The 26,098-nt window shown below is 49.1% G+C and overlaps 1 protein-coding gene and 1 non-coding gene across 6 annotated transcripts in view; both read left to right on the top strand.

The window, feature by feature from the left end:
- The first annotated feature begins 490 nt into the window (after positions 1–490).
- Positions 491–26,098, top strand: part of DPP3 (dipeptidyl peptidase 3) — a 38,222-nt gene continuing 12,614 nt past the window's right edge. For 2 of the 5 annotated variants that reach the window (XM_039244862.1, XM_039244863.1), the window contains exons 1-15: positions 491–612; positions 1,653–1,930; positions 13,455–13,544; positions 14,155–14,292; positions 14,863–14,937; positions 15,557–15,650; positions 19,207–19,337; positions 19,440–19,570; positions 19,647–19,705; positions 22,618–22,812; positions 23,004–23,116; positions 23,401–23,493; positions 24,750–24,812; positions 24,908–25,032; positions 25,135–25,255. In XM_039244862.1, coding sequence (XP_039100793.1) covers positions 561–612; positions 1,653–1,930; positions 13,455–13,544; positions 14,155–14,292; positions 14,863–14,937; positions 15,557–15,650; positions 19,207–19,337; positions 19,440–19,570; positions 19,647–19,705; positions 22,618–22,812; positions 23,004–23,116; positions 23,401–23,493; positions 24,750–24,812; positions 24,908–25,032; positions 25,135–25,255 — 1,758 coding nt within the window. In that variant the 5' untranslated portion in view covers positions 491–560. Of the gene's footprint in view, positions 613–836; positions 913–1,652; positions 1,931–13,454; positions 13,545–14,154; positions 14,293–14,862; positions 14,938–15,556; positions 15,651–19,206; positions 19,338–19,439; positions 19,571–19,646; positions 19,706–22,617; positions 22,813–23,003; positions 23,117–23,400; positions 23,494–24,749; positions 24,813–24,907; positions 25,033–25,134; positions 25,256–26,098 lie in introns of those variants that run through there. The other 3 variants (XM_039244864.1, XM_039244865.1, XM_039244866.1) reach the window with 3 other exon arrangements.
- Positions 12,342–12,450, top strand: LOC120240233. The gene has a single exon (XR_005530600.1). It is a non-coding gene; the product is annotated as a U6 spliceosomal RNA (small nuclear RNA).

Raw genomic sequence — 26,098 nt, forward strand, 5'->3', positions numbered from 1 at the left:
GGCGAGCCGATGGCAGGGCAGTGAAGCACTCGAGGGCGTTTCTCCGTGTCCCCGCAAGGGTGTGACCACCTTAGCCCCAGCCCAGCAGCTTGCACTGTAGGGTCGGTCTCCTAAGCGTCTCCACCCCCTGACCCTCGATTCCAGTAGGGAAGAGGGGGCCACATGACTTCCACTGTGCAGGTTCCCACCTGCAAAACTGAGGTGGGGGACCCGAAGCAGAGCCGGGTTGGGACTCGGGAGGGGGTGGCGAGTCCCTGTGCTCCGTACACAACACCCATACCGCCCCGTCCAGGCTCGGAGGGACCTTGTCAGCCCAGTCTGCCGGGACTAGGCCGCGGCCAGGCCAGCCACTCAGATTCTAGGGGCCCGCGCGAGCGCCCTCGCTGACAAAGGCCAAGGCCGCAGGGGCCGCCCCCGCGCGACCCAGTAGGGCCCGGGGGCGGGGAGAGGCGGGCCGACGGACTGCGCCTAGGCGCGCCTATTGGCTGGAGCTGACGCCCATCCGGACCCCGAGGCCCGACAATTGGCCGCGGGGGGCGGAGTTCGCGGAGCCCCAATGAATGGGGGAGCCGGAAGCAGGAAGTGAGTTTGCGATCCGAGCAGCTGCTGCAGGTGAGGCGCGGCGCCCGGGTTTTGGGGTCACAATGCGTCGTCCTCGGGGGACAGAGCGAGTCTGGACCGAACACAAGATCATTCTTTTTCTGTCTTCCATCGAGTACCCCTTCCACATTCATTGTGGCCCCTGTGCCAAGGAACCCTCCGGGCAGCAAAGAGTTAACCCGAGGAGGCGGGGGGGGGGGCGGTAGTTAGCGCTATTGGGGCGGAGCATCCGGAGTGGTGGGGAAGCGAGGGCGGTATGGACAATGCCCTGGATTGGGAGATCCTGGGTCCGAACGGGGCTGTGAGAGTTCGGTAAGTTTGTTGGCCTCTCTAAGCCTCAGTCTCGCCGTCTGTGAAATGAGTTTTCTTCCAGCTCCGAACTTCTGCGGCTCTGTGCCGCTCCTGGCCGAGCACAGGGAGAGGGTAGGAGGATGGAGGGCCAAGGAAAAGGTAGTTAGAAGGATGAGAGTGAGACAGCTTGCACACCGTCCCGGTGTGGTTGGCGTTATCATCACCCCCATTTTACAGAGGTGGAAACGGAGGCACGGAAAAGTGAAAACTGACTTGATTTTAGAACTCTAGAGCTGAACCAGGTTTGGAACCTGGGTCTTCCAACTGGTAGCATGGAACTCTGTGAACACAGTGGTGGGTGAAATTGAAGAATTCAGAATTCAGGAGAATTTTGAAGAGGAGGCCAGAAAGTCAGAGAAGGAGGAGGGGAGGCTGAGGGCCCCCCCGCGGGGAGTCTAGAGATGAGGGTCTCAGCTTCTGATCTCTCCCGTGTGTGATTAGGCAAAGCTTCTAACCTCTCTGGGCCTCGGTTTCCCCATCTGTAATACTGGTAGTTGAATTCATTCTTTAAGGTTTAGGGGCCCCAGGCCAAATGTGACCCACCGATGTATTTTGTAGTATCCTTGGGGGAATCACCTAACCTGTAAGCCTCAGTTAGCATATCTGGTGAATGGGTTTTGGGGGAGGATTAAATGAGACCACAAGAGAGCAGAGCTAGGTGTGTGCTAAATGATGGCTGTGATGATGGTGATGGTTCTCAGCAGGGCCCATGGCGGACGCCCAGTACATCCTGCCCAATGACATCGGTGTGTCTAGCCTGGACTGCCGCGAGGCCTTCCGCCTGCTGTCACCCACAGAGCGCCTGTATGCCCACCATCTGTCCCGGGCCGCCTGGTACGGAGGCCTGGCTGTGCTGCTGCAGACCTCCCCTGAGGCTCCCTACATCTATGCCCTGCTCAGCCGCCTCTTCCGTGCCCAGGACCCAGACCAGCTGCGCCAGCATGCCCTGGCTGAGGGCCTTACCGAGGAGGAGTATCAGGTCAGTTCTTTTAGGTCATCCTGCATTTCCTGAGGGGCTTCTGGGTACGAGGGACTGCAAGCCTGGGTACAGAGGCCTTTCTCTTTAGATTAGACCAAAGGTTGCAAATACAGGAACCTCCTCTCCCAGAGCCTCAGTTTTATCTGTAAAACATGCATGAGGGTAGTCCGTACCTGCTAGGGCTGCAGTGACCTGACTCCAAGATAAATAGTGGCTGCTGTGATTATAACAGGGGCTGTGAGTAGAGGCAACAGCCGTGGAGATTCAGAAGCGGTAGAGGAATGAGTCCAGGGTAGGAATCAGGAGGTCTGAGTTCTGGACCAGATCTTCCTCTATCATGTTGTGTGTCCCCGCTTGTCCCCTGGTTTTGTTCGTGGGTCTGTTGGTCAGGTAATATGTAAATGCATTGTAGTGCATCGCTGCAATGCAGAAAGACACAAACAAAACACAAAGATCACTCATCGGATGGTGCGGTGTGCAGCCTTTCCATCCCTCTGTCTGTGTATTGCATACCTACACGTGTACATGCACACGTGTACCAGTTCCTCATTTTGTGTTTTATGTAAACGAGAGCATGCTCTCCATGTTCTTATGAGTCCTGCCTTTTTTTTCTTTTTAATTGAACACCATATCTTGGAGAACTTCTGTAGGGTACCTGAAAATCCACCTCATTCTTCTGGTTGACTGTGAACCATTCCACTGCAGTGTACACCAGAATCAACTTAATCTTTTCCTTGTTGTCGGATATTTAGACTGTTCCTGATTCTTCCTAGAAATAGCACCACAATGAGCATACGTGTGCACATGTGTGAGTAGGATCTATTTCTAGAAGTAGCATTGCTGGGTCAAAGGCTCTGTATGTTTACAATTGATTGATGTTATTAAATCATCTTCTGCAGAAGTTTCACCCAGAATGTATGAGAATGTGGCCTGTTTTTTCTATATGTAAAATAAAGGGATTGGATTGCTTCTCTCTGAGCTGAGGCCCAGGCTGTTTCTTCTACCTTTTTTTAACTTTTAGTAATCAGCATCCCATCTCTCGGCCTTGGTTTACTCATGAAAAGAGTTAACAGTGAGCAAAGTGCTTGGACATAGGAAAGCGCTGTAAGCACTACTGTTTTTATTGGGATATTTTTGTTTGCAAATAGCAGAGGCCCACCTCAAATTGGCTTCAGTGAACATGAAATTCATAACTTCCAGTTTCCAGTCCAGCATGCAGGGAACCTACAAGTCACCAGTCTGTCCTAATGACAAGTAAAAGGCAGGACAACCCAGAAAAACAACAGCTTTTCTTATGTCCTTAAGAGAAGTGAGGCCACAGGGCTAACTGCCACTCCCAAATTGGAGAGATAGTCAGGTAGGTACGGAGAATCACAACTTAAACGGCAAACATTTATGAGCAGAAGCTTCCCCCACAACCAACGCTAGGGTAGGAAAACCTAAACCATAATTGACAAATTGCTGGAGGCTCCAGTGTGGACAGCTCTGAGAGTTAAAAATTCCAGAGGGACTCAGTCACAGAAGAGGCCCCCACACTTTTGGGAATTTTACCTCCAGGATCTTGACTTGGTCCTCACAATGAATTTCAGAGAAAAAGCCCCTTGTGCTTCTGGCAGGGGTACGGGAAAGGGAACTGCTTTTGAAAAATGCCAGAACATTCTGTTCTTAACATTTTGCTCTTACGAGGAACTGTTTCAACAGAACCTAATGTGCTAGGGTTTTATCGGAGCCTAACTGACCTGGGCAGAGGAAAATATCCCACTCCAGAGAGTTCTGAATCATCCTGTCCCATCTAAGGGTGGGTAGGGACACAGGACCGAGAAGTGCATATGGAGTTCACAGTCCAGAGGTAAAGGCTCTCTAACAGACTAATGAGACCTAATCATGGGACTATAGAATACTTCCTGTACTCCCACACCTTGCGATCACATTACGAAAGGCCTATTTACAGCAGTTCTTTTTACGTAGGACATCATGGCTGGCTCTCAAGAAAAATAACAGAACATAGGGGCGCCCGGGTGGCTTAGTCGGTTAAGCGTCCGACTTTCGCTCAGGTCATGATCTCGCGGTTCGTGGGTTCGGGCCCCGCGTCGGGCTCTGTGCTGACTGCCAGCTCAGAGCCTGGAGCCTGTTTCAGTCTGTTACTCCCTCTCTCTCTGACCCTCCCCTGCTCATGCTGTCTCTCTCTCTCTCCTAGAAATAATAAAACATTAAAAAAAAAAAAGAAAAATAACAGAACATAATAAAAAAGCAAAAAACACAGTGTGAAGAGACAGAGAACGCATCAGAACCAGATTCAGATGTGGCAGGTGCATTGGACTGATCAGCAATTAAAACAGCTGTCATTAATATGCTAAGGACCCTAACGGATAAAGTAGACCACATGCAAAAACAGATGGGCAGAGAGATGGAGATCCTAAGAAAGAACCAAAAATGCTAGAAATTTAAAAACACTAAAAAGAAATGAAGAATGCCTTTTCTGGGCTTATTGGTAGACTTGATGCAGCTGAGGAAGGACTCACTGAGATTGAGGATATCCCAATAGAAATTTTCAAAACTGACAAAGAGAAAAAAAAAAAAAAAGACTGGAAGAAAAAAATAAAAACCAGAACAGAGCATCTGAGAACTGTAGAGCAACATAGGAGCTGTAACGTATATGTAATGGGAACACCAGAAGAGGAAGAAAGAAACAGAAGAAATATCTGAAACAATTATGACCAAGAATTTCCCCACATTAAAGTCAGATACTAAACCACAGATCCACAAAGCCCAGTGAACACTAAGCAGAATATTAAATGTCATAAAAAACTACACTTAGGCATATTCTCAAAGTACAGAAAATCAAAGCAAAAGTTCTGGAAGAAGCTGGAGGAAAAACGATCTTAACCTTTAGAGGAACAAAGATAAGAATTGCATCCAACTTCTCAGAAACCACACGGGCAAGAAGAAAGTGGGTTGGATTATTTGAAGTGTTGAGAGAAAAATCCACCAACCTATAATTCTGTACCTTGTGAAATTATCCTTCAGTAATGAAAGAAGGGGCGCCTTCAGGGTGGCTCAGTCGGTTGAATGTCCGACTCTTGATTTTGGCCCAGGTCATGATCTCGTATCGTAGTTTGTGAGATTGGGCCCCATGTCGGGTTCCGTGTGCTAATAGCACAGAACATGCTTGGGATTCTCTCTCTCCTTCTCTCTCTGTCCCTCCTCCTCTTTTGCCTCTCTCTCTCTCTCTCTTTCTCAAAATAAATAAACTTAAAAAAAAAGTGAAGGAAAAACAGACTTTCTCAAACAAAAATTGAGGCAATGTATTGCTGGTAGGCCTGCTTTGCAAGAAATGTTAAAAGTTCTTCAGGGAAAAGAAAAAAGATATAGGTCCAGAACTCAAATCTGCATTAAGAAAGTGAGTGCATTAGAGAAGGAATAAATGAAGGTAAAATAAAACATTAAAAATTTTAAAAAAAATATTTAAATATTCTCTATACCCAACATAGGGCTTGAACTCACAACCCCAAGATCAAGAGCTGCACACTCTTCTGAGTGAGATAAGTGTCCCTATTTTTGTTGATTCTTTTTTTTTAAATGTTTTTTTTTTTTTAAATTTATTTCTAGGAGAGAGAGAGAGAGACAGCGTGAGCAAGGAGGGTCAGAGAGAGAGGGAGTCACAGACTGAAACAGGCTCCAGGCTCTGAGCTGGCAGTCAGCACAGAGCCCGTCGTGGGGCCTGAACCCATGAACCACGAGATCATGACCTAAGCGAAAGTCAGACGCTCAACCGACTAAGCCTCCCAGGCACCCTGCTATTTTTGTTGATTCTTTTTTTTTTTTTTAATTTTTTTTTTTTTTAATTTATTTCTAGGAGAGAGAGAGAGACAGCATGAGCAGGGGAGGGTCAGAGAGAGAGGGAGTCACAGACTCCGAAACAGGCTCCAGGCTTCGAGCTGGCAGTCAGCACAGAGCCCGACGCGGGGCCCGAACCCACGAACCGCGAGACCACGACCTAAGTGAAAGTCGGACGCTTAACCGACTAAGCCACCCAGGCGCCCCTATTTTTGTTGATTCTTAATTGATCTAAGAGATAACCATTTGTTCAAACTAACAATAGCAACCATGTATTCGATTAGGTATGCTTATATTCATCTATATTATGTATATAATTTACATACTTATACATACATAAAACTTATGTATGCTTATATACAGGTAAAATAAATGACAGCAATGATACATGGGAAGGAAGACAGGAATTAGAATTATTCTGTTACAAGCTACTCCCACTATCCATGAAGCAGTATAGTGTTACATGAACATGGACTTGGATTAGTTATAAATGCATATTGCAAAATCTAGGGCAGTCACTAAAGAGTGAAAAGGCATAACTAATGAGCTAAGAAAAGAGAGAAAATGGACTCATGTAAAAGGCTCAGTTACTACTACAAAAGGCAGAGAAAGAATGGAAGATGAAAATAGGAATAAACAAGGACAACAAATAGAAAACAGTAACAAATATGGTAGATATAATCTAACCATATCAGTAATCACTTTGAATGTCAGTGGTCTAAATGTACCAATTAAAAGACAGAGATTGTCGGAATGGATCAAAAAACAAGACCCTATAAGCAACCCACTTAAAGATACATATAAATTAAAAGTAAATAGATGGAGAAAGGTATGCCATACCAACATTAGCCAAAAGAAAGTGGTAGTAGCTATATTAATGTTGTGAACTTCAGAGTCTGGAGTTATCAGGGATAAAGAGTACATTACATAATGATAAAAGAGTTCTACAAGAAGACAGTGGTCTTTAATGTGTATGTGTCTAACAGAGCATCAAAATATTTGAGACCAAAACTTGCAGAACTACAAGGAGAATTAGATGAATCCAGTACTATAGTTGGAGACATTAATACCCTTCCATCAGAAATAGACAGATCGAGGCACCTGGGTGGCTTAGTCAGCTGAGTGTCCAATTCTTGATTTTGGCTCAAGTCATGATCCCAGGGTTGTGGGGTCGAGCCCTGTTTTAGGTTCCACACTCGGTGTGGAGACATTCTCTCTCTCCTGCTCTTCTCCCCTGCTTGTGTGCTCTCTCTCTCTCAGAAATTTTAAAAATTTATTAAAAATAAAAGAAGTAGGGGATGCCTGGGTGGCTCAGTTAAGCATCCAGCTTTGGCTCAGGTCATGATCTCACAGTTGGTGAGTTCAAGCCCCGCGTCAGGCTCTGTGCTGACAGCTTGGAACCTGAACCTGCTTTGGATTCTATGTCTCCCTCTCTCTCTGCCCCCCCCCTTTTAAAAATGAATAAATATTTTTTAAAATTAAAAAAAAAATTTAATGTTTTATTTATTTTTGAGAGACAGAGAGAGACAGTGTGAACAGGGGAGGGTCAGAGAGAGAGGAAGACACAGAATCAGAAGCAGGCTCCAGGCTCTGAGCTAGCTGTCAGCACAGAGCCCAACGCGGAGCTCGAATTCATGAACTGTGAGATCATGATCTGAGCCGAAGTCAGACACTTAACTGACTGAGCCACGCAGGCGCCCCTAAAAAAATTGTTTTAAATAAATAGATCTACCAAACAGAAAATCAGTAAGGACATAGTTGAACTCAACAACACCATCAGTCAGCTGGATATCATAGACATCTATAGACTACTTCATCCAACAATAGCAAAATATCTATTCTCAAGCTTATATGGAAGATCTACCAAGACAGACCACATTTAGATCTATAAAACATTTTAACATATTTAAAAGAGTGGAGTAATACAATGTCTGCTCTCAGATCAAAATGGAATTAGATTAAGGGTACCTAGGTAGCTCAGTTGGTTAAGTGTTGGACTCTTCATCTTGGCTCAGTTTTGATCTCGAGGTCATGAGTTCAAGCCCCACAGTGGGCTCCACACTGGGCGTGAAGCCTATCTAATAAAGAAAAGGAATTCAATTAGGTATTAATAACAGAAAGATAGCTGGAAAATTCCAAAATACTTGGAGATTAAACAACACATTTCTAAATAACACATGAGTCAAAGAAGAAATCTCAAGAGAAATTTTAAAATATTTTCAATGAAAATGAAAACCCAGCTTGTCAAAATTTGTGTGCAGCAAAAGCATTTCTTAGATGGAAATTTATAGCATTGAATGCATATATTAGAAAAGAAGGAAGATCTAAAATCCATAATCTAAGCTTCGACCTTAGGAAAAGAAAAAGAAGAGCAAATTAAATCCAAAGTAAATAGAAGAAAAGAAATAAAAAGATTTAGAGCAGAAATCAATAAAATTAAAAACAGGAAATTAGTGGAGAAAATTAATGAAACCAAAAGGTGGTTCTTTGAAAATATCAGCAAAACATATTTTGGTCCATATGGGCTGCTGTAGCAAAATACCACTGAGTAGCTTGTAAACAAATTTATTCCTCAGAGTTCTGGAGGCTGAACATTCAAGTTCAGGGCACCCACATAGTCAAGTTTTGGTGAAGGTCCCTTCCCAGTTTGCACAGTGCTGACTTCTCACTGTGTCCTATCATCATGGAGTGGGTGAACTAGCTTTCTAGTGTCTCTTATAAGGGCACTAATCCTAATGGTGAGGGCTCTTGCCCTCATGACCTAAGCACCTCCCAAAGGTCCTACCTTCTAATCCCATCATTGTGGGGGTTAGAGTTCAATGTATGAATTGGCATGGGGGACACCAGCATTCAGACCATAATGATTAAAAAGTCTCTAGCCAATCTAAACGAAAAAGAGAGAAGTCATAAACTATTAATATCAGAAGTGAAAGATGGGACATCACTATAGATCCCATGGACATTAAAGAAATTCAATCAACAATCAATAACCTTCCAAACAGAAAATACCAGGTTGACATGGGTTTACTGGTAAATTATACCAAACATTTAAGGACAACATTTTATCAATTCTCTATAATCTCTTTCAAAAGAGGGAAGAGGGAATCCTTCCAGATTAATTTTGTGAAGCCAACATTATCCTAATACCCAAACCAGACAAAGACACTAAAAGAAAACTATAGACCAATATTTCTCATTTTCATAGATGCAAAAATCCTCAACAAAATATTAGCAAATCAAATCCAACAATGTTTAAAGAATTATACACCATGACCAAGTAGGATTTATCCTGGGAGTGCACCCATTCATCATAAAATCTGGCACCCATTCATCATAAAAACTCTAAGTAAACTAGGAATAGAGGGTAGCTTCCTCAACTTGATAAAGATAAAGCCTATCTACAAAAACCCTACAGCTAACATCATATTTAAGGGTGAAAAACTTGAGTTTTCTCACTAAGATCAGGAACAAGGCATGGAAGTCCCCTAACCACTGCTTTTCAACATTGTTCCAGAAGTCCTAGCTAATGCAATAAGGCAAGAACAGGAAATAAAAAGTATGCAGATTGAGACAGAAGACACAAAACTGTCTTTGTTCACAGAAAATATGATCATCTATATACATAGCCCAAAATAATTGACAAAAAAAACCTCCTGGACATCCTAAGCAATTATAATAAGGTTACAGGATATAAAGTTAATATACGAAGTCTATGCTTTTAATATAGCAGCAATGAACAAAAAGACTGACATTAAAAACATAATACCATTTCCAGTAGCATACAAGAAAGTGAAATTTGTAAGTTAAAAATACACCAAACTATGTACAAGGCCTATAGGAGAAAAGCTACAAACCTGATGAAAGATATCCAAGAACTAAATAAATGGAGAGATGGTCCATGTTCATGAACAGGAAGATTCAGTTTTGTCAAGACATCATTTGATGCACCTGGGTGGCTCAGTCAGTTAAGCGTCCGACTCTTAATTTCAGCTCAGGTCATGATCTCACGGTTTGTGAGATTGAGCCCTGAGTCGCTCTCCTCTGACAGCACAGAGCCTGCTTCTGATTTTCTCTCTCCCTCTTTCTCTCTGCCTCTCCCCAACTCATGCGCTCCCTCTGTCTCTTTCCCAAAATAAATAAACATAAAAAGAAAAAGATGTCAGTTCTTCCCAACTTTATCTATAGATTCAGTGCAACCCAAATAAAAATCCCAGCGTTATTTTATTTTCAACACAAACTGAGTAAAGAGGGTAAAGGCCCAGAATAGCTAACACAGTAGTGAAAACAACAAAGAGGATCAGTACCACTCAACTTTAAGACTTAGCTATAAAGCCACAGTAATCAAGACGGTGTGGTGTTGGCAACACGGCAGACAAATAGATCAACAGAATAGAATAAAAAGCCCAGAAATGGACCCCCATAAATATAGTCAAGTGATCTTTGACAAAGGAGTGAAGGCAACACAATACGGTAAAAATAGTCTGAAATTTTCAGCTAATAGTTCTGGAGCATCCACATGTGAAAAAAAAGGGGGGGTGGTGCCTGGGTGGCTCAGTCAGTTAAACCACTGACTCTTGGTTTCAGCTCGGATCATGATCTCATGGTTTGTGGGTTTGAGCCCCACATTAGGGTCTGGGGTGATGGCACAGAACCTGCTTGGTATTCTCTGACCCTCTCTCTCTGCCCCTCCCCTGTGTGCATGTCTGCACGAGCGCTTTCTCTCTGTCTCTCAAAAAAGAAAAAAAAGAGGGGTGCCTGGGTGGCCCAGTCGGTTAAGCGTCCGACTTCGGCTCAGGTCATGATCTCACAGTTCATGTGTTTGAGCCCCGCATCGGGCTCCGTGCTGACAGCCACCTCAGAGCCTGGAGCCTGTTTCAGATTCTGTATCTTTCTCTCTCTCTGACCCTCCCCTGCATATGCTGTCTCTCTCTCTCTCTCAGAAGTAAATAAAACATTTAAAAAAAAAAAAAAAAAGAAAGAATGTGGACCTTACGTCTTTAACAGAAGTTAATGCAAAGTGGATCACAAATTTAGATATTAAATGCAAAACTGAAAAACTCCCAGAAGAGAACAGAAAAGGTAGATGACCTTGGGTAGGGAGATGACTTTTTATTTTTATTTTATTTTATTTTTTTTAATTTTTTTTTAATGTTTTATTTATTTCTAGGAGAGAGAGACAGAGACAGCATGAGCAGGGGAGGGTCAGAGAGAGAGGGAGTCACAGATTGAAACAGGCTCCAGGCTCTGAGCCGGCAGTCAGCACAGAGCCCGACGCGGGGCTCGAACCCACGAACCGCGAGATCATGACCTAAGTGAAAGTCGGACACTTAACCGACTAAGCCACCCAGGCGCCCCGGGAGATGACTTTTTAGGTACAATGCCAAGTATGATCTGTAAAGAAATAGTTAACAAGCTGAGCTTCAATATAATTAAAAACATCTGCTTTGTCAATGACACTGTCAAGAAAATGAAAAGTCAAGCCACAGACTCGGAAAAAATAATTGCAAGAGATACAGGACTGAGATAGAGGATATAGGATAAAGGACTGTTAGCCAGAATATATAAAGAACTTAAAACTCAGCAATAAGAGGGGCGCCTGGGTGGCTTAGTCGGTTAAGCGTCTGACTTTCGCTTAGGTCATGATCTCGCGGTTCATGGGTTCGAGTCAGAGCCTGGAGCCTGTTTCAGTCTGTGACTCCCTCTCTCTCTGACCCTCCCCTGCTCACGCTGTCTCTCTCTCTCTCTCCTAGAAATAAATAAAACATTAAAAAAAAAAAACCTCAGCAATAAGAGGGGCACCTGGATGGCTCAGTCAGTTAAACGTCTGATTTCGGCTCAGGTCATGGTCTCAGGGTTTATGGGTTTGAGCCCCACGTTGGACTCTGTGCTGACAGCACGAAGCCTGCTTGAGATTCTCTCTCTCCCTCTTTCTCTGCCCCTTCCCTGCTTGCCTCTCTCTCTCTCAAAATGAATATACATTAAAAAAAAAAAGTTAAAAAAACTCAACAATAAGAAAACAAGCAACCCAATTAAACAATGGGCCAAAAGACTGTAACAGATACTTTACCAAAAAAGATATACAGATGGCAAATAAGCATGTGAGGAGAGTGTGTGCACACACACGCTCTCTCTCAAAATAAATAAATAAACTTAAAAAAAAAAAGTCTATGTGCATTTGATTCCAACTGTATGATATTCTGGAAAAGATAAAACCATGGAGGTAATAAAACTCAGTGGTTGCCAGCCAGTGAGGGGAGGGAGATTTAGGGCAGTGAAACTCTTCTATAGTACAGAGGAGTATACCTAATAGTGGATATATGTCACATATTTGTCTAAACCCATAGAACGCACAACGCCAGGAGTGAACCCTAAGTAGACTAAGGTCTTTGGGTGCTGATGTGTCCATGTCAGCTCACCAGTTGTAACACATGTGCTACTCTAGTGGAAGATGTTGATAATAGGGGAGGCTGTTCATGTGGGGGGGTAGGGAGTACCTGGAGAATTTGTATGCTTTTGGCTCAGTTTTGCTGTGAACCTAAAATGCTCTAAAAAATAAGGTATTTTTAAAAAGAGAGTGTGCTCACTGCAGCCGTACATATACTAAAGTTGGGACAATACAGAGAAGATTAGCATGGCCCCTGCATGAGGATGACACGCAAATTTGTGAAGCCTTCCAATTTTTTAAAATTAATAAGTAAATAATAAAAAAGAGAATTATTGGTTCACGCAATTGAGGAGGCCAGGGCTAGGTCAGGCTTCAGGCACAGCTAGATTCAGGGGCTCGGTGCTACCATTGTGATGCGATCTTCATCTCTCAGCTTTGCTTTCTTTCCTCACTTCAATAGAGGAGCTCCAGGGCGATCCCTAGTATGAAAAGAGACTCTCTGCCACTTGGAAGTTGCCTGGGCAGGGCTTTTACAGTCTTGCCTCAGCCTATGCCTACGTGGCGAGTTAGGGAAGGGAGAGTCCCCCCTTTTCCAGAGGAAGATTGAGGTCTTGTTACCAGGGGAAGGAAGACTTTTAAGTTTTGGGCCTGCAAAAGCTGTAGAGCCCCTGATCAAGGCCTCTCTGGCTCTATCATTCGATGCTTTCAATGCTAGCTTCCTGGCAGTTTGGACGCAGAGGACAGGCTTTCTATAGAAGGAGGCAGTGTGTTTTTTGTTTGCTTTTTTATTAATTTTTCTGCTTATTTATATTTGAGAGAGAGACAGAGACAGGGTGAATGGGGGAGGGGCAGAGAGAGAGAGAGAAGGAGACACAGAATTGGAAGCAGGCTCCAGGCACTGAGCTGTCAGCACAGAGCCTGACCCGGGGCTCGAACCCATGAACCACGAGATCATGACCTGAGCCACAGTCAGACGCTCAATGGACTGAGCCACCTGGGCTTCCTGGAAGGAGGCAGTGTCTAAACGGGGCTTTTGAGGTCAGGTGAGGTGGCTGCAAGTGGCTGGGAGGGTGCTGGGCAGAATGGGAAGGAAGGTGGATGAGTTTGGGGGCTGCCGAAAAGACTGGTTTGGCTGGACAATGGGCGTGTGAAAGTGTTTTGTGGCCAGACTGGGGCCCTGCCCCCCAGTTTCCCAGGCTCGCCTATACTGGTTCCTCTGGGTGTTACCATCTTAGGAGGGGACCTCCCTGGTGTGGGGGGGGCTGTGCTGCCAGAGGTCTCTGATGCCCACCTCCCCCGCAGGCGTTCCTGGTCTATGCCGCAGGTGTCTACTCCAACATGGGCAACTACAAGTCCTTTGGCGACACCAAGTTTGTTCCCAACCTGCCCAAGGTGAGTTGAGGGAAGGCTGGGGAAGGTGAGGAATTTGGGGCTGGTGGGATGGTAGCGGGGGCCCGAGCGGAGCCTTGACCCTGTCACTGCCATGGTGCATGACTCTGGGTGAGCCACCCAGCCTCGCTGGGTACTATAGCCTCCTCACATAGAAGGGGAGAGCAGTGTTTCTTCCTGCCCGCGCTGACCTGAGGGGCATACAAGGGAAGGATGTGGAAATGTTCTGTGAACTGTTAAGTGCTTGCAGAACTAGAGCCTGGTCATCGCTGGGGATGGTAGAGAGGCCTGGGCATGGGAGTCCCTCCCCGGGACCGTGGATCCCAAGCCCCCCCGGGCAGATACAGTTCTTATACCAGGGCTCTGAGCGCTAACTGTATATGCACATTGCCTAGCTGTCCTGCTGAAATGCGGCTTCTGACTGAACGGGTCTGCAGTGGGGCCCGAGGGTCGACATTTCTCAAGTAGCACCAACACTGCTGGTCCATCGACCGTTCTTTGAGCCGGAAGGTCTCGGACCCTGGGAGAAGGGCTGCGGGATGGACGCGGAGGGTCCGGCCGACAGGCTTGGGTGGTGTGGCCGAGCCAGTGGCTCTTCTCTCCTCCCCTGCAGGAGAAGCTGGAGCGTGTGTTCCTGGGAAGTAAGGCTGCTCAGAAGCACCCCGAAGAAGTCAGGAGCCTCTGGCAGACTTGCGGGGAGCTCATGTTCTCTCTGGAGCCACGGCTTCGACATCTTGGGCTGGGGAAGGAGGTGAGGCCCCCCAGCCATGCAGGAGAGTGGAGGGCGTCCTTGAAGCCACCAGGCTTGGGGGGAAGGGTATCGGATAGGCAGTGGGCTTTGCCTCACAGCCTTAGGGAGGAGCGGCTCACACCGCTGTGGCCTTCGGTTTTGTCATTTGTAAACTAGGAAGCAGGCTGGTTGGATGCTTTCTGAAAGCCCTGCACACCGGGGTGGTGTGTGCAGAAGGGAAGGAGAGAAGAGCCGAGAGCGAGAGGGAGCTGGGGAGGGGGAGACGGGAGAGGGGGAGGACAGGCTTCCGGCCTCTGGAGGCCACTGGGCAGCTGCGTGGTGTGAGGGACGCGGCAAGCCCGTGGGGGGGGCCAGCCTGTGAAAGGAGTGGAGCGACAGGGGAGCTAGAGACAGACCCCTCTTTGTTACGTGTGGTATAGTTTTTCCCCCCAGGAAGGAGATGGAGGGGGCAGGGCGGAGGCTGCTGGGAGGAGGTGCCGGAAACCTGGGGCTGTTGGGGGGAGTGTGCTGGGAAGGAACCCCCCTCCCCTCCGGCAGTTACTTCTTCCCGTCCATCCCCTTCCTTGACAGGGAATCACCACCTATTTCTCTGGGAACTGCACCATGGAAGATGCCAAACTGGCCCAAGACTTTCTGGACTCACAGGTTTGAGGGTTGAGGAGCCCGGGACAGTGGTGTGATGGGGCCCCCTCACTACTGGCCCCCACTCTGGGTCTCAGCTTGGGCCCAGAGACACTGGCATCTTGGGTGTTTGAGGTGGACAAGACTTGGGAATCCTTGTCCGTGAGTTGGCCTGGCCCCAGTGAAGACGATGTTCACCCTTGGCCGGTGGCCATGATGGAGCTCCCCCGCCCCAGACGGAAGGACTTAATGACAGCCTCTGGGCGGGACCGCAGGACGATGCTCTGGTGTCAGAGCCGCCTCCCACTGGGCCCTGGTGTCCACATGTCGGCTCCACCTCCCAGCAGCTATGTGACCAGTATCATGTCTGCTGCCTCGCGTAGCCCTGGGTTGGCTGAGGGCATGCAGTGCTGGGCCCAGTCGGGTCGGCGCTTAATAAAAGTTAGCGCTCCACGTGTAGAGCAGAGCTGGAGAGCCTGTCCTGCAGCCCACCCGCTCCCCTACCTTGGGCAGCTTCCCCCAGAGGCCCCGGCCTGCTTTGCTTCTGTATCTTCTCTCCCTGGTGTGACCCTTCCCCTACTCCCACCTTGCGGCCCCCTCTGGACTTACTCTTCCCCAGAACCCCTGCCCTGGTCTCTTCCAGAACCTCAGTGCCTACAACACACGGCTCTTCAAGGATGTGGACCAGGATGGGAAGCCCTGCTATGAGGTGCGGCTGGCTTCTGTGCTTGGCACGGGTGAGCTGCTTCACATACCCCTTCTACTCCTGCCTCAGTGCTCCTGGACCAGGGCGGAGGGGGCTGAACTGAAGACCGGGGCTCGTGGTTATGCGGTAGCTGCAGGGAAGAGCAGTCATAATAGTCACGGCCCATGTTGATTGCAGACTTACAGTCATTACCATGCTCCATGCCGTGCTGTGTATGGTGGCCCCCCTGAAGGGAGCTCAAGCCCCGGTGCTGGTTGTGACAGTAAAGAAATGGGGGGAAACACAAGAATGGGAAAAGGGGTTCCATTCCACTTGGCAGATGTTACTGCTGCAAACCTCTAATGGGAGCCATGTTGGGGGGCATGGTCCCCAGCACAACAAATAACAATCCACATAAATAATGGGAAGAGAGGCTGGGCCATATGCCCCTTGACAGCCTAGAAGAGAAATACAAACTGTACATCAGTGAAGGCTTAGTGGAAGAGGGGACCATATGTGTCTTGGAGGTTGGGAATATAGAAAGGTAGGGATGGCTAATGTACTAAAATCCACTTCCTTGATATCAAATACCCTCAGGGTAAAGCCCAAATCCACTGCTGTATCATTCAAAACTTTTTTTTTTTTTTTAATGTTTCTTTATTTATTTTGAGAGAGAGAGAATCCCAAGCAGGCTCCACACTGTCAGTGCAGAGCCCGACATGGGGCTCGATCTCACAAACCAAGAGGTCATGACCTGAGCCAAAACCAAGAGTTGGACACTTAACCAACTGAGCCACCCAGGCGCCCCTATCATTCAGAACTCTTTGCAAATGAAGAATCTATTTCAGATTTGCCTGAACCAGAAGGGTACTTAACAGGCTTGGGTAATTAAGAATTCCTGGAGAAGGATGGCTTCAAGCACCTTGGATGCAGCTGCTCAGACAGTATCCTGAGAAATTTCTCTCTCTGTGTCTTGGCTCAGCTCTCTGACTTCATCCACAGCATGTTCCCCCCACACGGGGCCCGATAGTCACCAGCCTGGCCACTCCGGCAGAAAGAGGGCCCTGTTCTCCCAGAAGTTTCTTCATAAGGTCTGGGAGTGGCTCTAGTTTCCCTATCCTGGGTACCATATTTATCTGTGAACCAATCCCTGTGGTCAGGGGATGGATCTCTAATTGTCTAGACCCTGATCCCAAGCCTACCTCAGAGCCAGGTGATGAGGTCAGCCCCTCCCTCTTACCTGAACTGGAGGTGGTCGTGGTGGGGGATCCTCAGAGGAACATTGGGGTCCATTGCCAGGTGAGAAGGAAATGCATGCAGTGTGGACAGAAATATCCAGGCCCCTATGAGGACCTTTGCAACCTGGCCCTCCCTTTTCCACCCACTCGCCTCCTCCCGGCCCCCAGCCTCATATCCCTGCAAGCCTCCCTCTTAGACTCTGTGCTCCAGCCACGCCCAGCCGCCTACAGTTTCCTGAAAACCCCATGTTCTCACATCCGCTGTCCAGGACTTTGCACAGTTTGATCCCCTTCCCACCTCAGAGGCTTCCCTCCCTTTGCTCACGTGATGAATACCTACTCATCCTTAAGGCCATGCTTGGGCATCACCTCCAGAACCTTTCCCTGCCTTTCAATGACTTTTCTGTTCTTTTCCCACCAGCACGCCCAGTAATTCCCCAGGTTTTTTGCTGTTGTTGGCTACGGGCTCCCCAAAGGGAGGAATTGTATGTTTCATTCACCACTCTCTCCCCAGTGCCTAGCACTTGGTAGAAACTCAGATATTTGGTATGTGAAGAGATGGCTGGGGATCCGCACTTCTGGTGGAGGGAACAGTGTGAGCCCCAGAGCGTGGTAGAGGGGGAGTTTACTGGTTGGCGAGTAGTTTGATTTGACGAAGGAAAGGGAGATTGGTTTCGAGGGACTGTAAGCTGGGCCAGTACTTACGTATTCTTCCCTGCATCTGGGCCGGTGCCCGAGAGTGCAGCTCCGAGCCAGGCTGCCTGGCTGTGCCTGTTGTGTTATCTATGGCTCTGTGCAAATGCCCCCCAAATTTAGTGATGTAAACCCACCGTTTCCTGCTTGCAGACTCTCTGGGTCAGTACTTTTGATGTAGCACGGTAGGAACAGCTGGCGCCTGATGACGATGTCTGAGGCCTTAGCTGCGAAGACTCGGAGGCTGGGGTGGGGGAGGCAGGGGGGTCATCAACAGCCAGGGGCTTGGAATCACCTGCAGGCTCTCACTCATGCATCTGGTGGAAGATGCTAGCTGTCGGCCAGGACCTTGTCAGGGGCTGTCGGCTAAAGCGCCTCATGTGGTTTCTTCACGTGGTCACAGTGGCTAGCATTCCCAGAGAGCCACTGTTTATGACCTGGCCTCAACAGTCACATGGCGTCACTTCCGTAGTCACAAGCCTGCCCAGTGTCAAAAGGAGGGATCCTAGGGGCGCCTGGCGGGCTCAGTTGGTTGATCGTCTGACTTCAGCTCAGGTCATGATCTCACAGTTCGTGGGTTCGAGCCCCACATTGGGCTCTGTGCTGACAGCTCAGAGCCTGGAGCCTGCTTCAGATTCTGTGTCTGTCTCTCTGTCTGCCCCTCCCCCGCTTGCACTCTGTCTCTGTCTCTCTCTCAAAAATAAATAAACATTAAAAAAATTTTTAAAAATAAAAGAGGAGGGATCCTAATGACACATCCTAATGGGGGATGTCACACTAGAAGGTGGGAGATGTCATGTTGGGACATGGGAAATGTCACATTGGCTCGTGGGAGACACCGTGGTTATCCTTTTTTCTTAAACGTGGTCTAGAAGTTTATTCTACTGCTCAGCAACAACACGTAAAACACATACATTCTGTCACTGTTCTGGTCCAAAGTCAAAAACAAGAATCCAGTTCCTTCTGGAGCCTCCAGGGGAAATCCTCCTTTCAGCTTCAGCTTCTAGAGGCTGCCTGCTCTCGTTGGCTCCTGTCCCCTTCCTCCCCTCTCTCCAACCTCCTCCTCCTCTCATCATGCCTCCTACTTTGTTTTCACCCTCTTGTTTCCTTGTAAGGCCCGTTGTGATTACAGTTAGGGGATGGCTGTCTTTTTAAATACAGTTGGCCACCCTAGGCTTGAATCCTGCTCTGCCACTTGCTGCCCGTGTGACCGTCAGAAACTTACCTTACCTCTCGGTGCCTTTGTTTCCCCATCTGTAAAATGGAGATCACTCCCCCTAGAGTTAATGTGAGGCTTAAATGAGTTAACATGTGTGGAGCACTTAGAACATTTCCTGTTATGGGAGTGCCTGGGTGGCTCAGTCAGTTGAGTGTTCAACCCTGGATTTTGGCTCAGGACATGATCCCAGGGTTGTGGGATTGAGCCCTGTGCCGGCCTCCGTGCTGAGTGTGGAGCCTGCCTAGGATTCTCTCTCTCCCTTGCTGCCCCTCCCCCTCAGGCACTCTCTAAAAGTATAAAAAGGACATTTCACATTATGTAATCTATATATTTTTGAAAATGAAAGCTTATGCTAGTTTCTGTAGGCAGTGGGGAGTCATTGAAGATCACAGAGTAAAGGAGTATCACGGGGAGGAGCCTGCTGGGCTGTCTGACAGTAGCGACCCTTCTTCCCTCAGAGCCTGCTCTGCATTCTGAAATGACTTCCAGGCTGAAGAGCTACGAATTCCGGGGGAGCCATTTTCGGGTGACGCGGGGGGACTACGCACCCATCCTCCAGAAGGTGGTGGAGCACCTGGAGAAAGCCAAGGTAGGGCTGAGGTGTGCGAGCTCCAGATCCCTGTGGGCAGCAGAGACAGGCGTCAGGACAGGTGGGTGGCCTGACCGACCCTCGCTCCCCCCCACCCCCCAGGCATATGCAGCCAACAGCCGGCAGGAACAGATGCTGGTTCAGTACATAGAGAGTTTCACCCAGGGCTCCATCGAGGCACACAAGAGGGGCTCCCGCTTCTGGATACAGGACAAAGGCCCCATCGTGGAGAGGTGAGGCACCAGCCTTCACCCCGGCTCCCCCCTCCCCCGCCTGCCCCTCTTCTATCTCTGCCCTTTTCTCCCCCAGTTACATCGGGTTCATCGAGAGCTACCGAGACCCCTTTGGTTCCCGTGGAGAGTTTGAAGGTAACTTCTGGGAGGAAGGGGGTCAGCTTGCAAATCCTTATCCCATGTCCCCTGAGGGTTCTCCCCTCCCCCCTTGGCAGTAATAATAACAGTGATCAGAACCAGGGGTGGTGATTTACCGTGCAGTACTTAACTGCGTCAGCTCCTTTGGACTCCGTCATCCCACGAGAATTCTATCCTCACTATACAGAGGTGCTTACTGAGGTTGGGGGGTGGCTAAGCCTGGACCCTCAGTTCAGAGCCACTTTGCTGTTCTGCCTTTGCTTTGATCCAGAGCCCAGCTTTGCCACTCACCAGCTGTGTGACCTCCCCAGCTGTGTAAACCCAAAGATGAGAATCCTGCACTCTCTTTTGGGTGTCGTGGAAAGTGAGATATTCTACGTAGGCTGCTCGGCACAATGCCAGGCACATGAAAGGTGCTGGGTGACTGGGAGCATAATTAACATCATGGCTGTGAACTTGACTTGGCTGCTGTCATCCCAGAGCAAGTGGGAGGCTGCCTTAGCCCCCATGCCTGTGCCCATATCCCCAGGCATCCAGCCTGAGGACTTAGACTTCTGTGCGAAACCTTACCGTCCCCAGCCCCTGGAGATAGAGTCTGGAGTACTCAGCTGCTAGAAGCCAGAGAGATTAGCCTGGGAGGAGAGAGGAAAGCCCCAACAGCCTATGGGGGTGGCTTAGATCTGAGCGCATAGATCAGGCTGAGGGGAGAGGGGATGCAGGTACCAGAAGGGAAGACAGGCACGCACACTTGCAGCTTCCCTGCCTGGGTCCCGATTCTCCAGGCCTCTCTCAGGGTCAAGACCCCAGAACCTCCTAAGCAGCCTTGATCTCAGAGGCTCCCACTTTTACCCTAATTCATTGTGATTGTTAGAAAACTAGTCCATGTTCACGGTTGCAAATTTTGAAAATACAGAAAAAAAAAATCACCTGTGATGGCACCCACCTCAAGGTTAAAATTGGGAACATACGTTGTGTTTTTTGTGTTTATATAGAGCTGTAAATATTTAAAAATGTGTAGGGGGGGATTTAAAAATCCACATTTGTTGTAAGTAATGGGAACAATACATAAGTATGTAGGATAAAGTGTGAAATTCCTCCCCTGTTACACTCCGTTCCAGAGGTCACCACAGTTCACAGTTGACTACAGGTCTTTCCAGAGCTTTGTTTAAGCGCGTGCGCACACACACACACACACACGCAACTTTTAATTCGTCCAGGTAAATGAGAACATGCTGGATGTATTATTCTGCCACTTGCTTTTTTTATTGAATATTTTGGATATATTTTCAAATCAGTACACGTTGACCTACTATGTCCTTTTTATTTTTTTATTTTTATTTGAAAATTTTTTCATGTTTATTTCTTTTTGAGAGAGAGAGAGAGAGAGAGAGCAAGAGCCAGTGAGGGTGGGGAAGAGAGAGAGGGAGACACAGAATCCGAAGCAGGCTCCAGGCTCTGAGCTGTCAGCACAGAGCCGACACGGGGCTCAAACTCATGAACCGCAAAATCATGGCCTGAGCCAAAGTCGGATGCTCAACTGACTGAGCCACCCAGGCGCCCCAATGTTCTTTTTATTTTTACTTGTTTATTCATTTAAGTAGGCTCCACGCCCCGCGTGGAGCTTGAACTCACAACCCGAAGATCAAGAGTCACATGCTCTGCCAACTGAGCCAACCAGGCTCCCTGCATGTTTTTTTTTAATAGCTACATAATATTATAATTTCCCGTGACATTCACTATTGTACTACATGTCTAACCGTTACCTGGTGTGATGACATATAGCTGCTGCCACATATAGTGTGACATTTAACCAATCCTTGAGGTTGCTTTTTCTTCTTTGCTGTTTTTTAAAATTGGTTTTTTTAATATTTATTTATTTTTGAGAGAGACAGACAGAATGTGAGCAGGGGAGGGGCAGAGAGAGATGGAGACACGGAATCCGAAGCAGGCTCCAGGCTCTGAGCTGTCAGCGCATAGCATGACATGGGGCTTGAACTCACAAACTGTGAGATCATGACCTTAGCCGAAGTCAGACGCTTAACTGACTAAGCCACCCAGGTGCCCCTCTTCTTTGCCTTTTTTAATCATCCTGTCTTCCTGGCCTGGTGTGTCAATTCCTCCTGACAGAGTGGCTCCAGACAGGAAGGCTTTGTCCAGTCTAACCGTTGGCCAAGTAAATCCTTTCTTTGCAAGAGCCTGACCAGGCAGTAGTCTAGGCCAGACCTTTCCGAGGTATAGTTCATGCAGAGTTAACGGGAATTATACCAAGAAGGATTCAGTGCTAAGCAGCAAGGGGTCTTCCCTACAGGACTCTTCAGTACCTCTAATATACAAATGTGCGTTAGGAATCTCTAAGAACTTAGGGATAGAGCATGTGGTGTTATCCAAGCTTATTTAACCAGGAAGCTCTTTCTTTATGAAGGCTCTTATAGAAACAACATTTTATGGAGTGCAACTTTGGAAACTGTGCTTTAAGCTAGGAACTCCAATTGCATTAAATCTAAAAGGATCAGTCCCAGCCCTCCTGCATAGCAGCCTTAGCCACCACCTTGCAAGTCAGATGCTCTAGCCATGCAGGGCAGCTCAGTTTCCCCAAAAGGAAGAGCATCTTTTTAACTCATGCAGTTCCTTCCACTGGGAATCTGATCCTTTACCCACCACCCTCTATGTACTCCCCGCAATCTCCTTTAAGATCCATTCTCAGATGTTACCTGGTGAAGTCTTCTCATTACATCCCACTCACCCCGGTGACCTCCATGAAGGCAGGCCCAGGCCTGGGTCACCATTCTCCCCTGTGGCCAGCAAAGGGTATTGGACACAGCAGGCATTCAATACATGCATGATGGCTGGAAGTGGGGTGTAGGACCCCTCCCAAGCCCTGCCAGCTCACAGCCCCTCCCTCCCTGCAGGCTTTGTGGCCATGGTGAACAAGGCCATGAGTGCCAAGTTTGAGTGTCTGGTGGCAAGTGCGGAACAGCTGCTGAAGGAGCTGCCCTGGCCCCCGGCCTTCGAGAAGGACAAGTTCCTCACCCCTGACTTCACCTCCCTGGATGTTCTCACCTTCTCTGGCTCTGGCATCCCTGCTGGCATCAACATCCCCAACTGTGAGCTTCCTCAGGCCCCGCCCCTCCAGCACCCCAAGCCTCCAGGGTCGCCCCTCCCCCTCACACACGCGCCCTGGCCACGTGCTGCCCTAATCGGTTCTCCATCCCAGTCTGGTCCCCTTGTCTAGACTCCTTGTCTGTGGCCCTTGATTTTTGCCCCTTCTCCCCGGCTCCCTCCCCGCCTTCTCCAGATGACGACCTAAGGCAGACGGAAGGCTTCAAGAACGTGTCACTGGGAAACGTGCTGGCTGTGGCCTATGCTACGCAGCGGGAGAAGCTCACCTTCCTGGAGGAGGATGACAAGGTGAGCAGCCTGAGGGTCTGGGTCGGGCCTAGCCTCACCTCAGCTGACACAGGAAGGCAGAGGGCCCTGGGCAGGGAGAGGAAAGAGCAGGGCCGACCACTTCCCGGCTTGCGGCTCTGCCACTCGGCCTTTTTGCCCACCTGTCAAACAGTGGAGGCAATTCCTTCCTCCCGGGCTGTTGCAGGAGGGGCCGTGCGGGCCCTCGGCCCGGCAGCAAGGGCATTAGCGGGCTGTGTGGTAGTGGTGGGGCAGCAGACAGCACGGGTCTCTGCTTGTCTTGCCAGGACCTGTACATCCGCTGGAAGGGACCCTCCTTTGATGTGCAGGTGGGACTGCATGAGCTGCTGGGGCACGGCAGCGGCAAGCTCTTCGTGCAGGTGAGAAGTGCCTGCGGCTCCCCCGCCTCAATGAGGGGAGTTCCTATCTCCCCTCCCCCAGGATGTCCCAGGAGTCTCAAGGGTGCAGGGCCCGCAGGACAGTCCAGCTGAGGTCTCCTGGACGGGGAGAGTTGCGTGGCTGAGGCCGGGGAAGCCTGCCTGAGTCACACCCCCAGGGACCGGGAGGCTTTGAGGGCCAGTCTCTGGCTGCTCCCAGTCCTGAGGCTGCAGCGAGGTCTGTCTTTGTACTACTGATCCCCGGAGCCTGTATCCCTGCAGGTATTTTAGGGAGTCACTTCTCCCCAGAGCAGCCCCTTCCTGCCAGCCAGCCGGAATGGCTGCAGCCCCTTGACAACCACTCAGGGAATACGAAGAAGACAGACAGCCTTTCTGCCAGGCTGAGAAGAGCCCATCCTGAACCGCTAGCCTGGAGCTGCACAGATGAGATAACCAGAGGCGGCTGGGGCCAGGACAGCGGAGGGAGCGGGGTTCTGGGTTGGGCCTGTGCCCTGCGACATGGGGCACCTCGCTGAGTGGGGAGGCGGTGGAGGTCAGGAGGATCCAGAGAGCAGCTACTGGGGACAGCAGCCTGGCGTTGGGCCTTGTCCAGGCTTTGAAGTCACAGGGAAATGTGGATAAATGTGGCCACACTGTGTTGTTGGATAAGTCAGTTCTTAGTGAGCCTCATTTGGCCCGTCTGTAAAACAGGGACCCTGCCTCCTACCATATGGGCTATTATGAGGAATAGAAGCAAAGCCCTAGGGCTTGCCTAATGCAGTAGGCCCTCTGGAAACAGGTGTTATTGTTGAGACAGTGTGCGTGAGGGTTATGTGCTCTGATCCTCTGTGGGGCTCATAGTCTCCTCTGTGAGGTAGGATAATAGGACCTTCTTCGGGAGGCAGTTGTGAGGAACAAATGGATGGTGCCCAAAAGGCAGTTGGCACATGGAGTGGATAGCGAGGCTGATGCTTATTTGAGGTAGAGAATCACAGGCCGTGGCCTCCACCAGTGTGTGGCGAGGGACTGGGAAGCGCATAGTGGGACAGCAGCTTTCTGGCCCATCCACTGGTACATATCTGGGCTCCGGAGATCCTGGGTCTGGGTTTTCAAATGACTGGGGTTTCTGAGAGGGCAGCCAGTGTCCCAGGACTGAGGTTTGGAGGCAGCAGCGTGTGGATGGCCTTGAATCCCCAGGCTGAAGTACCGGGCCAGGACAGAGGCACCTTTCCCTCACTCATGTCATGACCCTTCTGCAGGATGAGAAAGGAGCATTTAACTTTGACCAGGAGACAGTGATCAACCCAGAGACGGGGGAGCAGGTGAGGGCGGCCTTGGCGGGTCCCCAGGGTGCTGGGCTGGGCATGGCTGGGGTAGCAGCTGCCCCTAAGCCTGCTTCCTGGGCCTCCTCTCCCAGATTCAGAGCTGGTACCGGAGCGGGGAGACCTGGGACAGCAAGTTCAGCACTATCGCCTCTAGCTACGAAGAATGCCGGGCTGAGAGCGTGGGCCTCTACCTGTGCCTCAACCCCCAAGTGCTGGAGTATGAGCACCAGGCATGGGGGGTGGGCGGAGGGCGTGCCGGTGGGGGGTCAAGACGCAGGCAGCCTCTGACTGCCCCTGCCACCACCCGTCCCTCCCCCAGGATCTTCGGCTTTGAGGGGGCTGACGCGGAAGATGTGATCTACGTGAACTGGCTCAACATGGTTCGGGCTGGGCTGCTCGCTCTGGAGTTCTACACCCCTGAGACTTCTAGCTGGAGACAGGTGAGGGCCAAGGGCAGGATTCTAGGTGTAGGGATTAGACAACCGTATCTACCTTCAAGGTACATAAACTGGGTTTAATTCCCAGACTCCAATGCCTAGGCCGGGGGTAATTCACACTGTTGTGAGCCTCGGTGTCCCTGTCTGTGCAATGGGAGTGATAATCCCCCATCCCCTTCTGATGGCAAATCAGATTTTGCTAAGACTGTCAACAGTTGACTTGCATAGGACTTCCTCTGGGCCACACACGTTCCTAAGCACTTTACCTGAATGGACTCATTTGTCCCCAGTGTCAACCCCAGGCGGTAGTGTATTATTACTATCACTGTAGACATGAGGGAATGGAGGCACAGAAAGATGAAAGAACTTGTTGGGAAGTAGCAGAGCCAGGATGCAAATCCAAGCAGTCTGCCTCCAGAGCATTAGGCTAAAAACGCTCAGGTACTAGATGTATTTCAGAAATAAGGTAAGCAACAGGGACATTTTAAAAAGTTACACAAGTATGTTCTGAGGAGGCGACCTTATGTCATCAAAAGAGCATACATTTTAGAGTCAGGAAACAGGTGTGAGTCCTTGCTCTCCTTTAAAGCTGTGTGACCCTGAGCAAGTCAGTTCACCCCTCTGGGCCTCTGTTTTGCCATCTGTAAACCAGGGATCCTGATGCCTACTTGGTCCCACTGTTGAATGTAAAAAAGGTTGGGGCGAGAAAGCGCTTGGGGACCTGGATTGCGGGAGACCCCAGGGGATACCTGCTATCATCGGTGTGGCGTTTGGAGCAGTGAAAGGCGTAGTGGTTGGCAAGGGGGAGCACAGGGCTCATGGTCCTGCCTGGAAATGGCCTTCCTG

Source organism: Hyaena hyaena, unplaced genomic scaffold (assembly GCF_003009895.1).
Source record: "Hyaena hyaena isolate Hyena2069 unplaced genomic scaffold, ASM300989v1 scaffold_248, whole genome shotgun sequence".
NCBI classification, from domain to species: Eukaryota; Metazoa; Chordata; class Mammalia; order Carnivora; family Hyaenidae; genus Hyaena; species Hyaena hyaena.